The sequence below is a fragment of the Mobula hypostoma genome, chromosome 1 (genome assembly GCF_963921235.1).
Source record: "Mobula hypostoma chromosome 1, sMobHyp1.1, whole genome shotgun sequence".
In the NCBI taxonomy this organism is placed as follows: Eukaryota; Metazoa; Chordata; class Chondrichthyes; order Myliobatiformes; family Myliobatidae; genus Mobula; species Mobula hypostoma.
Window position 1 is genome coordinate 114,638,433 of NC_086097.1, and position 14,292 is coordinate 114,652,724.

At 40.7% G+C, this 14,292-nt stretch overlaps 1 protein-coding gene across 1 annotated transcript in view; it reads left to right on the forward strand.

Moving 5' to 3' along the window:
• fbxo15 (F-box protein 15) overlaps window positions 1-14,292 on the forward strand; it is a 45,941-nt gene that overhangs the window by 3,492 nt on the left and 28,157 nt on the right. The window contains exons 3-4 of the mRNA XM_063055081.1: window positions 4,785-4,889; window positions 8,034-8,276. Coding sequence (XP_062911151.1) covers window positions 4,785-4,889; window positions 8,034-8,276 — 348 coding nt within the window. The remainder of the gene's footprint in view (window positions 1-4,784; window positions 4,890-8,033; window positions 8,277-14,292) is intronic.

Genomic DNA, 14,292 nt, shown 5'->3' on the forward strand with positions numbered 1-14,292 from the left:
GTCCAACCGCTCCAGGTAGATACTGTAATTACCTAAAGATCTTAAAATTAAGAAAACTTAATTTCTGTCTGATCTTTTTTAAAAAAAAAATGTAAGAGGATTACCTAAATCTTTGTATCATATTTTTGCCACTTGTTCGGCAGAATTTATGAAACCAGGGAAGGTCTAGTGAGTAAAGATGCATTTGGGTACAGCATAATTTAAAAAAAATTCTTGGTTTTACGTGGCATCTTTGTCAATTTGCATTACGTGACCATTTTACAATAAAAATGCTTTTTAAGTGTAGTCACACTGGGAAATATAGCTTGTAAAAGTATTTAGCCTCCAGCCCTTTGTTTACACAAATGAGTGACAACCAGTGATTTTGATCGATTTAACTGAGAAATTGTGAATCACATGCTCCTTTTTTTTATGTAGATCCGGAAAACAGTAAAATTGTAAAACATGAAAAACTAAAAATTCAAAACCTGAAGTGTCAGCAGTTCAAAAGTGTTCATCCCCTTTTGTTCAGTACTTGGTTGAACCTCCTCTTGCATCTATTACAGCCAGTATTCTTTCTGGATAAGTCTCTATTAGCTTTGCACAATGTAATGGAGCAAGATTTGCCCATTCCTCCTTGCAAAATTGCTCAAGCTGTGCCAGGTTAGTTGGGGAGTGATGGTGGACTGCAGTCTTGAGGTTTTGCCAGAGATGTTTGATGGAGTTAATGTCAGGACTCTGACTGGGCCACTCAAGGATATCAGTTTTCTTCATTTGAAACCACACCATGGTGCCTCTGGCTGTGTGCTTTTGGTCGTTATTCAGCTGAAAGGCTGACTTCCTCCCCAGTGTAAACTTTCTGACAGAGGCTAGCAGTTTTTTTATCTAAGATCTCTCTGTATTTAGCAGCATTCATCTTCACGTTAATCCTGACCAGATTTCCAGTCCCAGCTGCTGAAAAGCATCCCCATAGCGTGATGGTATCTCCATCGTACTTTATAGTAGGGATGGTATCATGTGGCTGATGCACTGTATTAGATTTATCCCACATGTAACACTTAGTGTTGAGGCCAAAACATTCCACTTTAGTCTGATACAACCACAAGACCTTCTTCCACATCTTTACAGTATCTTCTAAGTGGCAATTTGTAAAGGCTTTACAGATAAAAATATACTTTTTTTTTAGCTAGGGCTTCTTCCTTGCCACTTTTCCATAAATACCCATTTTGTGCAAGTCCTTGGAGATTATGGAGCCAGGAACTTCATCTCCATTTGCAGCCACTGACTTCTGCAGTTGACTCAGAGTGACTGTTGGCATCACAGTAGCCTCTTACAAGTGGTATTCTTCTCCAGCTACTAAGTTTAGTGGGGCAGCCTGACCTAGGCAGTGTCACTGTGGTTTTACAATGGACTGCACTGAACTCCGAGGTACGGTCTTGAGATGGTCTTGTACCCTTCCACAGATTTGTGCTTCTCTATTACCATTTCCCTGACCTGTCTTGAATGTTCTTTTGTCTTCATTTTCATTTGGTCTGTTGAAAAATCTACCATACCGCCAGACCATACGGGGTGGGGGGGGGGGAGTATTCTTATGAATTCATTGAAAATAGGTGATCCTCCTACATCAACAAATTGGGTGAGTTGATAAGGTAATGTATAGAATTGCACCTGTGGATAGTTAGCATAGCAATTACAAACGGGGTGAATACTTTTCCAGCCTCGCAATTTTGGATTTTTAATTTTTAGTGAATTGTTTTGGAATTTTTCTTTTAATTTGACATGATACACAATGTTTGTCGATTAGCTCAAAATCCCATTTTAATATATTTTGCATTTAGAAAACGAAACAGTGAAATGTGAAAATAGTTGTGGGGCTGAATACATTTTATAGTTGTGGGTACTATATACACAGAACAGCAGTGTGATAATGACAAGTTAATACTTTATACTTTATTGTCACCAAATAATTGGTACTAGAACATACAATCATCACAGTGATATTTGATTCTGCGCTTCACACTCCCTGGATTACAATTATTAAATATTAAAAATATTAAAAAGTTAAAATTAGTAAATATTAATTTAAATTATAAATCATAAATAGAAAATAGAAAAATGGGAAGTAAGGTAGTGCAAAAAAAAACCGAGAGGCAGGTCTGGATATTTGGAGGGTACGGCCCAGATCCGGGTCAGTATCCGTTCAGCAGTCTTATCACAGTCGGAAAGAAGCTTTTCCCAAATCTGGCCGTACGAGTCTTCAAGCTCCTGATCCTTCTCCCTGAGGGATGAGGGATGAAAAGTCTGCTGGCTGGGTGGGTTGTGTCCTTGATTATCCTGGCAGCACTGCTCTGACAGCGTGCGGTGTAAAGTGAGTCCACAGACGGAAGATTGGTTTGTGTGATGTGCTGCGCCGTGTTCATGATCTTCTGCAGCTTCTTTTGGTCTTGGACAGGACAACTTCCATACCAGGTTGTGATGCACCCTAGAAGAATGCTTTCTATGGTGCATCTATAAAAATTAGTGAGGGTTTTAGGGGACAGGCCAAATTTCTTTAGTTTTCTCAGGAAGTAAAGGCGCTGGTGGGCCTTCTTGGCAGTGAACTCTGCTTGCTTGGACCAAGTCAGGTCATTTGTGATATTGACCCCAAGGAACTTAAAGCTTTTGACCTGTTCCACTTGCGCACCACTGATGTAAGTTGGGTCGTGTGGTCCACTACTCCTTCTGAAGCCAACAATATTGCTTGGGGTTTAGTGAAGTTTATGAATAGTGCCTAGAACACTGGGAAACACCCTGATTTTTCTTCAAAACATCCCCATGAAAGGGCAGAAGGTCGTTGATTTAAAGTACAGCAGAAGCTCCTCCATGCCTGCCTCCATTAGCCTCGATTTTCCATTAAGCTTTTTTTGCAACTTGGGATTTTCAAACTGGATTATTTTGCTATGAGTTATTATATTTATCATTCTGTTTGGTATTAGATATTTCATTAAGATATTGTGGGTAATTTTGAATAAACAGGAATTTTTGCTATGCTGATCAGAATTATTTTGCTGTTATCATAAATGGTAGAAAAAAAACACTTCAAACTAATATAGTTGTTACCCCAATAATATAACCACATACTTTATGCACATGGTTTGTCAAATAAAATATACGCCCTGCAGTTTGCCTTAAGAATGTTTCTTGAGTGTAAGCTGTGGGATCTAGCAAGATTCTGGCAGCAGTGATCTGACACTGCTTATTAAAAATCTTGGAAAGTAGATCTGTTCATATGACCTGTGTACTATGCTGCTTTGCCTTTAGGAGGACCATTGTGGCAGCGGAGAGTTCTAACCGTTTACAGGCATTGTTTGTGCCTCAGCTTAGCGAGTGCATCACCGTTCAAGTTTGAAAAAGGAACATTTATTTCTTCAGAAGTATTTTTGTATTAATGAGTGGTTTGGTAGATTGATCAAATTTATAGTGCAGAGCTTATTGTTTTTTTAGATCTCAGTGGAAAAATTAAAGGAAGTCTAGCAATTTGAATAAAGAAAGGAAGCAAATTCTGCTATTTGCATGTAGTTATTCACGGTTTAATGAGCTTGATATTGGGCTCCTCTAGACAGCCCACTGAAGAAACCAGTTTGAAGTGAAAACTAGTGTGATTGGGAGCTCCCTGATCTCCTTAAATCATTAAGGTATAATGTTTTACAGTAAATGTTATTCAGTCAAAATACTACATTTCTCTCTATTTAAACCCACTTTAATTAGCTGCCATGAGATTCTGTATTTTCACCCAAATAGAAGAATTTTCATCTGAAATGAAGTGCTTTCAACAATCTTGTGCTATGTTATATTGAAGACATATTGCATTGCTCTAATCAGGTGGGATTTAAACTCAAAATCAAACCTGATTGATAGATTGTAAATATTAAATCAGCTTAATTGGATTTTGGCCATTATTATTATTCAATTAACAAAATAAAAGCAACAGACCAAGTTAAGTGGATGGTTATGTCATATTCATAAGTTTGTGTTTTACTGATTTTATAGCACAGGACTCCAAAAGTAACTTAATTGGACAATCCCTTAGTAATTACAGTACCTTATAAATATGACTTTATTCTTCAATTAATTTATTGTATGAATATAAATTCTATTAATTAGTCTGCTTACGTAAATATATGCCCTTAAATTTACTTTGAATTAAATATCAAAGTGCGTAAGTGTCACCATATGCTACCCTGAGATTCATTTTCTTGCGGGCATTTGCAGTAAATACGAAGAAACACAATAGAATCAATGAAAAAGTGCACGCAAGATGGACAAACATCCAATGTGCAAAAGTTAGCAAACTGTACAAATACAAAAAGAAAGAAATACCAAAATAAATAAATAAGCAAGAAGAAAAAACAAGAACATAAGATGAAGAGTCATTGAAAGTGAGTGCATAGGTTTTGGGAATAATAAAACACTATTTACTTATTTATTTTGGTTACCTAATGGGATAAAATTGTGCAAATATTGCAGGAACCTTGTGTAATTGGCCTTAAAAATATGTTTGAAGCATCTTTCCAATGTGAATTGCTGTGAATGTTTTATTTTAGAATGAATATCCATTAAGTGGTACTTTTGTACTGTACATGTCTGAGAACACATTTTAAAATTGCAGAATATCTCCTTTTATCAAAGCAAATGAGAGCTTTTGTTTCATTGTCTTTTTTTTTTGACTGTGTAGTATATTTTCAGGTCCAGTAAATGAGCCAGCTAAAATGGTATTAAATACTGCTTTTCAAGCTGCAACATAACAATCTGAATATTCTTTCTAGCTTACCATGGGAAGTTCTACTGCACATCTTTACATACCTGGACGTTTCTTCCTTGTTATGTGCAGGCTGCGTCAACAGGACTTTTTACAATGTGTCAAATGACAAGTAAGTAGCATATTTTCCTGCTTATTGTTGGGTATTGTTCAACATGATTGCGGCAATCTCCTAGGAGTCAATCTTTTCTTATGCAATCCAGAATAGCAAATGGAATATTATAACAAGACAGTAGAATACTGTATTTCTGTGATTTGTCATAAATGACTTGCTCCTGATTTGAAGTGGAAACTGCCCCACTAGGCCCATTGTTTCTACCTGCTCCTGCTCTACCAAGCCTGTCTCAACTCCCATTGGTTCAGTTCTTTCCCACTAACATTTGTTTTGCTTTGAATGCTCTCTACCACTTGAACAGCTTGCAGTTCCCTTACCCCAACTACCTCATTTTCACCATAGATATCCAGTCTGTACACATGTCCCCCCAAAAGGAAGGGCTCTCCATTTTCTTCTGGATAGCAGACCCAAGCAGTTTAAGATTCAAGGTGGTTTATTGTCATTCTTCAGTGCACAAGTGTGAAGAACAAAATGATTGTGCTACTTGCTGCAATATTTAAAAAAAACACAAAACTATAAATACATACGAGAGGTAATTGATAAGTTTGTGGCCTAAGGTAGAAGGAGTCAATTTTAGAAAGTCTAACACATTTATTTTTCCTACATTTACACACTTAGTGTAGGAGTCGGCGTCTTGGACCTCCAGAAGTGGTCCACAGCAGGGGTGATTGATAAGGAGATGTCAGTAACTTCAGACTTTCTGCATCTTCACTCAAAGTTGAACTGCACGTGCATGTAATGACAGCTGTATAACTCATCTCCTTCTACCTTGGGCCACAAACTTATCTGAGGTCCAAGACACTCTCGTTACATGCACGTGCAGTTCAACTGTTTGAGTGATAATGCAGAAAGTTTGAAGTTAATAACTCATCTCCTTCTACCCAAGGCCACGAACTTATCAATCACCTTTGCTGTAGACCACTTCTACAAAGAAGGGATCTGTATGCTCCACGACCACTGGACTAAGTTTGTACATGTAGGAGAGGACTATGTTGAAAAATAAATGTGCTAGGTTTTCTAAAATTGACTCCTTCTACCTTAGGCCACAAACTTATCAATCACCCGTCGTAAGTTTAGCTTATATACAATGACTTTGTATGTACATAAAGTATGCCATCCTTCTTCGTGTGGCACAACTGTGGCTTAGCCTCAACAACTTTTCATTCAGCTTCTCCCATTTTCTGCAGACGGTGGGCACTTGCACGGGCCCCTGTACTGTCTGTCTTTTCATTGGCTTTGTGGAGCTATCCATGTTACAAAGCTCCCCAACTCTTTCTGCACTACATTGATGACTTTGTTGAAGCCATTTCCTGCACCCGTACTAAGCTCATCAATTTCATCAACTTTGCCACTTGCTTTTACCGTGCCCTCAAACTCACTAGGCCCACTTCTGATATCTCTATCCCCTTGCTTGATCTCTCTATCTGCATCCCAGGAGGCAGATTATCCTCTAACATCTTCTATAAATTCACTGACTCCCACATTTACTTAGACTATACCTCTTCCCACTCTGTCACTTGCAATCAAGCAGTTTTCTTTTCTCATTTCCTCTGTCTCCACTACATTTATTCTCATGGTGACACTTTCTAATCCAGGGAATCCTCCCTTTTCAGAAAACAGGCTCTTTACCCTCCCCCTCCCCCCCCCCACTGCTATCATTGGAGCCCTCACCCTCACCACATCTCTTATTACCCATATGTTTACCCTTGGCCAACCAGTCCACCCCCCCCCCCCCCAAGGCATAACAAGGTGCCCAAGTTCTCACCTACCACTGCACAAACCTATCATTCTCCACAACTTCTGCCATCTCCAGTGGGATCCTACCAGCAGGCACATCATTCCCTCTTTCCTTTCTGCTTTCTGCAGAGATAGTTCTCTGTGTCACTCTTGTCCGTTCATCCCTTCGCTTCAATTTCCTCCTCTAGACAGTTATCCCCTGCAATAGCACCTTCTCCCTCACCACCACTCAGGGCACTAAACTCTCCTTCTAGGTGAGGCAGTACTTCATTTGTGAATCCTTTGGTGTCCTTTATTGCATCAGATTAGGGTTATGTGTGGCCACTTCTGCATCGCTAAGATCCGGCACAGATTTGGGGGTTGCTTCATCGAGCTCGTTTGTTCTGTCTGCCTTACCAGCTACAATTTCCCAGTGGCCAGAGATTTTAATTCCACTTCCCATTCCCATTCTGACTTGTCTTTTCACACCCTCCTCTATGGTCAGGTTGAGGGTGGATGCAGATTAGAGGAACAGCACCTTGTATTCCATTCTGGTAGTCTCCAATCTGATTATGTGAGCTTAGATTTCTCTGTCTTTTGGTATCACTCTCCTCTGTGCCTTTTTGTTCCCCTTATCCCACTGGCCCCTGTCACCTCACCTCTTTCCCAACTCCCTACCTGCTCAATCTTCTTACCATCGACATATTCCTCCCTCTTCACCTTCCCTTTATTCTTTTGCTTACTGTCCTTTCCTATCAGATTGCATCTTCTTCAGCCCTTTGTCACTTTCATCTATCATCTCTCAGCTTCTGACATCCTTCCCACTCTTACCCCCTTGCCACCTGCCTACCAGCCCCCTCACCTAAATCCATCTATCACCTGCCGACTGTTGCTCTACCCCTTACCTCACCTTTATATATTGGCTAACTCCCCTCTGTACCACCTTGATGATGGCTTTTGACCTAAAATGTTGACTGTTCATTTCCCTCCATAAATGCTGCCTGATCTGCTGAGTTTCTCCAATTTTGTGTGTTGCTATATGTTTTATTATCTCTGTACAAACTGTTGCTGTTACTTTGTTTCTGAAATGGCACAAACTGGCATTTATGACGCCTGGTATTTGAACTGAAGTTGTCTCAGCTATTGGAAAATAAATAGACTAAATTGCTTTCAAAATAACCATGGGCAAGTTCAGCAAAATGTTTCAAATGTTCAAATGTGATTATTGTATAATTTAATTCTATGATTAGTTGGTATTTTCTACATTTTAAAACTGTTGGTTTTGTAAGTAATTTTGGGTAATAATTAGCTTATCAGTTGCTTATCAGTTTAAAATTTTCCATGCTGAAATTATTTTATCATTTCTGATGGTAATATAGAACAATCTGTTTTTAAAATATTGTATTTACTGCATTTTTTCCCCAGTTCAATGTGGTGCAGAATCTACAGCAGTTATTTTGCTTACAGAAGCAAGGTTTGGAAACCCAAGGCTGTACATGCAACCATGGAGAAGCTGAGTAGGATTTCTATACAGGACAGTCCACCAAGATTCTGGAAGAAAGAATTTATACGTAGATGTTCCGGTTCTGGCACAAGAGGAGTGGGGCTGTTGTTGAAACCCATTAACCGTTACACGGGATTGCCATCAAAGATCAGAGAAGCAGTAAAGTAAGAAAGAGTATTCAATAACCATTTCATATACTAGGATAAGTAGCAATAATTATCTTGGGTCGTTATTTTACAAACAATTGAACATTTATTAATGTTAGAAAAGTGGATTCTGAAACTTCAATAATAGATGTCATAGATTTTTTTTGAATAAAAGGTGAATGTAGGAAGTTTGTTTTTGTTTCCTTCTGGGAAGACATTCAACTGGCTTTGTAGAAAAAAATTTGAAGTAAAGTTCACTAGTGCATCCCTGTATTTCCTTACGTTATAGACAGAATGGGATCCTTCTGTGCCAGCACACAGGATTCCCATTCTCTTGCTAATTTCCTGGAAACATATTCTTCTCCCTATTCTCATCAATTCTAGTACCATCTACATTAGACAATGTGCAGTGGACAATTAATTGACCAACTCTCTTGTGTTTGGAATGTGGGAGGAAAGCCACATACGCCAGGGAAACTCACAGTCATGGATCAATGTGGACTGCCCGTGGATAATAGTGAGATCGTAATCAAACCCAGGGCTCTGGGGTTGTGATTTAGGAGCTGTACTAGCTTGATTCTCATTGGTGTGCCAAAATAAAACGTAGTGTGAAGGTATTATTGAACAGAATTTGTGGAATTGTTGGGTTTTGACATGTAAAAAACACAAAGTAACTTTTGCTTGGCTTTATTTCCCCTTCTCTCTTTCTACACGAGTCTGAAATTAATAAAATATCAGCAAGAGGATTTAATCTCAGTATACGTGGTTATCCTTGACAAACAAAAAAAGACACAGGAAATTCTGGAGGTGGTCAGAAAGTAGGGCAGCATCTATGGACAGAGACAGATGAGTGAGAAATGAAAGGAGTTTTTAGATTTAAATTTGTTATGAGTTCATCCAAAGTTACAGTGAAATACTTCCTTTGTATTAACAACCAACACACCCAAGGATGTGCTGGGAGCAGCTTGCAAATATCACTACGCATTCTGACACCGATACAGTATGCCCCCAATGAACCACATAGAACATAACAAAACAAGCAAAACAACCTCCTTTTCTCCCTCACATCCACCCACATGGACAGTCCTCCAACTCTAGGGCAGGCCTGCAGCCTACTGTTTCCAGGCTTCAGCCATCAGTCTTCAACTGGATTTCCAAATTCCAGGCACCCTGGCTGACTAGCCCTCATGCTATTTGCTCGCGATACTCCCAATTGCGGTCTGACTCCTGCCTACAAAGCCCCAGCGTTCCATACAGGCTCTTGTATTCTCGTCCTCTTGAAATAAATGCTAACATTGCATTTGCTTGCCTTCCTTCTTTTTAGGTAGTCACATCGTTGTTAATAATGACCCCCACAACTGTTGTCCTATGCCAATATGACAAAATTAAAATGTGATTCCAATTTTTTCTTGCTCTCTTTTGGTGAACTGTTAAGGAGTCCAAGGAAAGTTTTGTGGTTAATGCTACATTTTTGAGAAATATACATTGAGGAAAATGCAGTGCCCAGTATGAAGACCAGTGACCAGTGCTGCTTAGGGGATTGGTCTTGGGAGATGAGGGTTAGTTTCTACTTGTAAGCTGACAGTAATATCCTCCCCAATCATAACTGTTGAGCGCACAAAAGCAATGAAAATACAGTTTTCGGCTGACAGAGAAAAAGAATGTTTGAAGATCTTGGCCTGAAATTCTGAACAATAGCTGCAGAATCCCTCATCTCTTACATGTTTATATCTTGGAAGGCCTATGGTAGGTTCTTCAGACCACTGGAAAGATGCCACCAATCCTGTCTTCATACAATCTTTCAAATCTACAGAAAGGATAAGCAAATACCATCAGCAATCTCTTGCCGTCCAGCAACCTCGGCACCTTCACCCGAATTACCGTAAGCTCTGTCATTAGTATGGCTGATACAAATCCTCAAAACTGACACTCTGTCCAAGCTGTGTTGCAGGAAGAGGTTACTGAGTTGAAGAAGAGATTAAAAGGTGTTTTCAAAGCCACCTTGAGGGGAAAAAAATAGCAACTTTCTCTCAAAGTCCTTGGAAGCTCTGAGATGGCACTGAGAATTTTAATGTGTGTTCAGCGTACCTGGGAGCCCAGTGTAAAATACAGAGGTAGTGCCCCACTTCACAAACTACTCACCTGTCCATCCCATCACGCTTGGCCTTTGTATATGCATCTGCAGGTCTCACATTGGCCTTGTCAGTCACCCTGAATCCATAGATTCGAGTGGAAGCAAGTTGATGAAAGTACCAAGACAATTATGGAAAACACTATCATTCATTGATTTTGTTGCCTGCATCAGTCTGGGCTGTCACGTGCACGTCACATGCTGCATGGCACAAAATCATAGAAAAGTACATCACAGAAACAGGCCCTTTGGCCCCTCTAGTCTGTGCCGAACCATTTACACTGCTTACTCCCTTTCACCTGCACCGGGACTATAGCCTTCCATACCCCTAACATCCTACAATCGTCCAATACAGTATGTGTTGCAAGAGGAAGATCAGCAAGGAAACCTAGAAACTGAGGGCCGTGAGGCAAAACCTGAAGTAGATCAGATGAAATCAAAATGGCTTATTTTCTGGCTACAAGTAAGAGAGAGACTATGTTAGTACTGATCTTAAAGAGACTCCCTTAAAGGAAGACTGTTGCCTTAAATTCGGATGAAATAATGATTTTTAGTACTAGCTAAGTACGATTCTCTTGTTACTGTGGATGTAGGATGGTAGTAATCAAACAGAGATGCATCATCCCTGATGATATATACATTTCTTGCATTCAGGCTTGCAGGTTTATCTACACTAATTATAACAAGTGAATCCCTAATTATTTCAAAGATTTCCTGTACAGTAATATCTCAGTATTTACTAATCCTGGCTTCAGGGTCCCTGACATTTGTACGCAGTACATTTTTCTGTGGGGCTTTCCATTATGCAAGCGTGGTGGTGATGTGCAGGTCAGCTTGATATATTTTGTGAGGAAGTTAAATTTGTCACCGCAGAGACACTTTTTGCAAGATGAGAGAGAGAGAGAGATAGATACACACACACACACACACACACACACACACACACACATTATAGTCACTTCCTGCGTAGGTTCCCATGTATGTGATAGGCGTGACAGAATCTTCCAGGCCATGTGGTGTACAGGACTTCCTTTCAAATGTTTCAACGGTACATTTAATGTCAGAGAAATGTATACAATATAAACCTGAAATGCTTTTTCTTCGCAGCCATCCACAAGATCAGCGGAGTGGCCCCAAAGAATGGATGACAGTTAAATGTTAGAACCCCAAAGTCCTCCCCAGCTCCCCTCCCTCCCGCACATGAGTGGCAGCAAGCAACAACTTCCCCCTCCCTCCACCAGCAAAAAAAATGCATTGGCATCCGCCACCGAGCACTCAAGTGTGAGCAAAGCAACAGCAAAGACTCAGACTTGCAGTACCCCAAAGACCACTAGTTCACCCAATATTTGACAAACCACAGGCTCTCTCTCTCTCCCTAATAAGGGAGAAGGAGGTGTCTCCATTTCATAGCGAGAGGGGAGACATAACAAACAACTCATTGGTTACGGTGTTAAAAGTCCGTTGCGTCACTTTTTCCGAGCTCTGTGCCCAACCATCTCTGATCTCTGGGCACACATCTTCCATCTCCGACACTGATCTCCTGCCCGGACACCGACCTCCGATTCTCTCCCCCCCCCCCCGCCCAGTCTCCAGAGTCATGAAATCTCAGTCCTCCAAACGTGAGCGGAGCTCTTAGGCTGAGCCCTTGGCGGGCTGAATAACGGCCATTCGTGAAACCCTAAGAGCGGGTTCCATTTCCACAAAAAACCATAGTCAGCGTGTAACTCCAGGTCAGGGTCTTCAAAGGAACCCTGAAAGGGGAATATAGAGATATTAAAAATGGAAATATATCTCATTATATATTTCTGGCATATATCTCATTACAGCTGGGTATGTGCCCTTGTGTGAGTGTAGGATTAGCGTTGCTTTTCCTGCAGCTTCTGTCTCTTTCATGGAAGCCAATTGATCACCACTGGGTGGGGAGTATGCCTGTCCCTACCTATTACACTGCAAAATTGGGAGATATTTTAAATCTGTGTCTAGTTTAGCACTTATTTCTGATTGTGAACCAATCTTGTTTCAGAGTTATTCTTTGACAATTTCACTATTAAGTGCTAGAGCTAGACCCAACTATATTTAATGTTCATTTGTTCAGTGAATAATTGCAAAGAACTTGAATTGCAGTTACATGCTAAGTAATTAAAGGAGCTCTAATGCCTTGAAATTTGGATATAATATCAACTGGCCGGCCAAATATAATTGGAGACACAGAAGACTGTCGATGCTATCGACTGGTGACACAAGGGTTTTCAGATCCAGAAATGATTAGCCTTAGCAGATCAGAGTCCTTTGGTAGCAATGTGACTCTAATGCAGTTTTGAGATAGCAGTGGAAATGACGGTCAGGAGAATGCTAGGGGTTCTTGGGTGTGGAGTGGAGAAGAATGGGAAGTGCCTATTCCCTAGTTGGGAAGATGGGAAGGAAAGCCAGGTTGAGAGGCTGGGTGCACCAGGTTATCAAGAAGGCAAATGGAATGTTGGTCTTGATTGCGAGACAGATTGTATTTAGGAGCAGTGAGGTTATGCTGCAACTGTACAGGGTACCGGTGAGGCCGCATCGGGAGTACTGCATGCAGTTCTAGTCTCCTTAATTGAGGAGGGATATACTGGCTTTGGAGGCGGTGCATAGGAGGTTGATTCCAGAGATGGGGGGTTGGACTATGAGGAGAGGTTGAGTCGCCTGAGACTGTATGCACTGCAATTCAGAAGGATGAGGGGTGATCTTAAGGAAACATATAAAACTATGAATGACGTAGATAAGATAAAAGTAGGAAACTTGTTTTTACTGATTGGTGAGACTAGAACTAGGGGATATAAACTCAAGATTCGGGGAGTAGGTTTAGGACAGAGATGAGGAGGAACTGCTTTTCCCAGAGAGTGGTGAATCTGTGGAATTCTCTGCCCAATGAAGCAGTGGAGGCTACCTCAGAAAATGTGTTTAAGGCAAGGTTGGTTAGATTTTTGCACAGTATGGGGAATTAAGGGTTATGGGGAAAAGGCAGCAAGGTGGAGATGAATCCATGGTCAGACTAGCCATGATCTTAGTAAATGGCGGAGCAGGCTTGACGGGCCCCTATTTCTTATGTTAATTTGGGAACATCAGAATTCTCAGGACCGTTGGGATGGAAAGATTGGCAAAGGTCCTTGAGGATTCTGAGCATTGGAAGATTGAGAATAACAGGTGTAAATTATGACATGTTAGTGTAGTGTTTGGGCTAGCCAGTGGTGTAGTGACATCAGCACTAGACTTCAAGGTGGATGGTTCTGAGATTGAATCCGACTGGGTCCCAATCTGGGCAGCAGCAGTATCTGTGCAGAAAAAGGCCTGACAATCCACTTCTGTATCTTGCCATGAAAACTGGACAACTACACCATCCATAGGGTCACCGTGTCTCGACAACGTCTCAACAAGAGTAACAGTATAGTGTTTAATGGGACAGAAGGATGGAAGCTAATGGGTTGCAATAATAAAATTTGATTATGCCAAGGTTTTACAGTGATTGATTCCGGGACAGCCAAGTCTGTTTCCTCATAATGTTACTAAAGTGCTCATGTGTAATTAGCGTTGGTTTACCAAGATACAGTGGAAAACTTATCCTGCATACTGTTTATGCAGATTAACTTATTGTACAGTGCTTTGAGCTCGAATAATATAGAACAATGACCATAAGACCATAGACCATAAGACAAAGGAGTAGAAGTCAGCCATTCGGCCCATCGAGTCTGCTCCGCCATTTTATCATGAGCTGATCCATTCTCCCATTTAGTCCCACTCCCCCACCTTCTCACCATAACCTTTGATGCCCTGGCTACTCAGATACCTATCAATCTCTGCCTTAAATACACCCAATGACTTGGCCTCCACTGCTGCCTGTGGCAACAAATTCCATAGATTCACCACCCT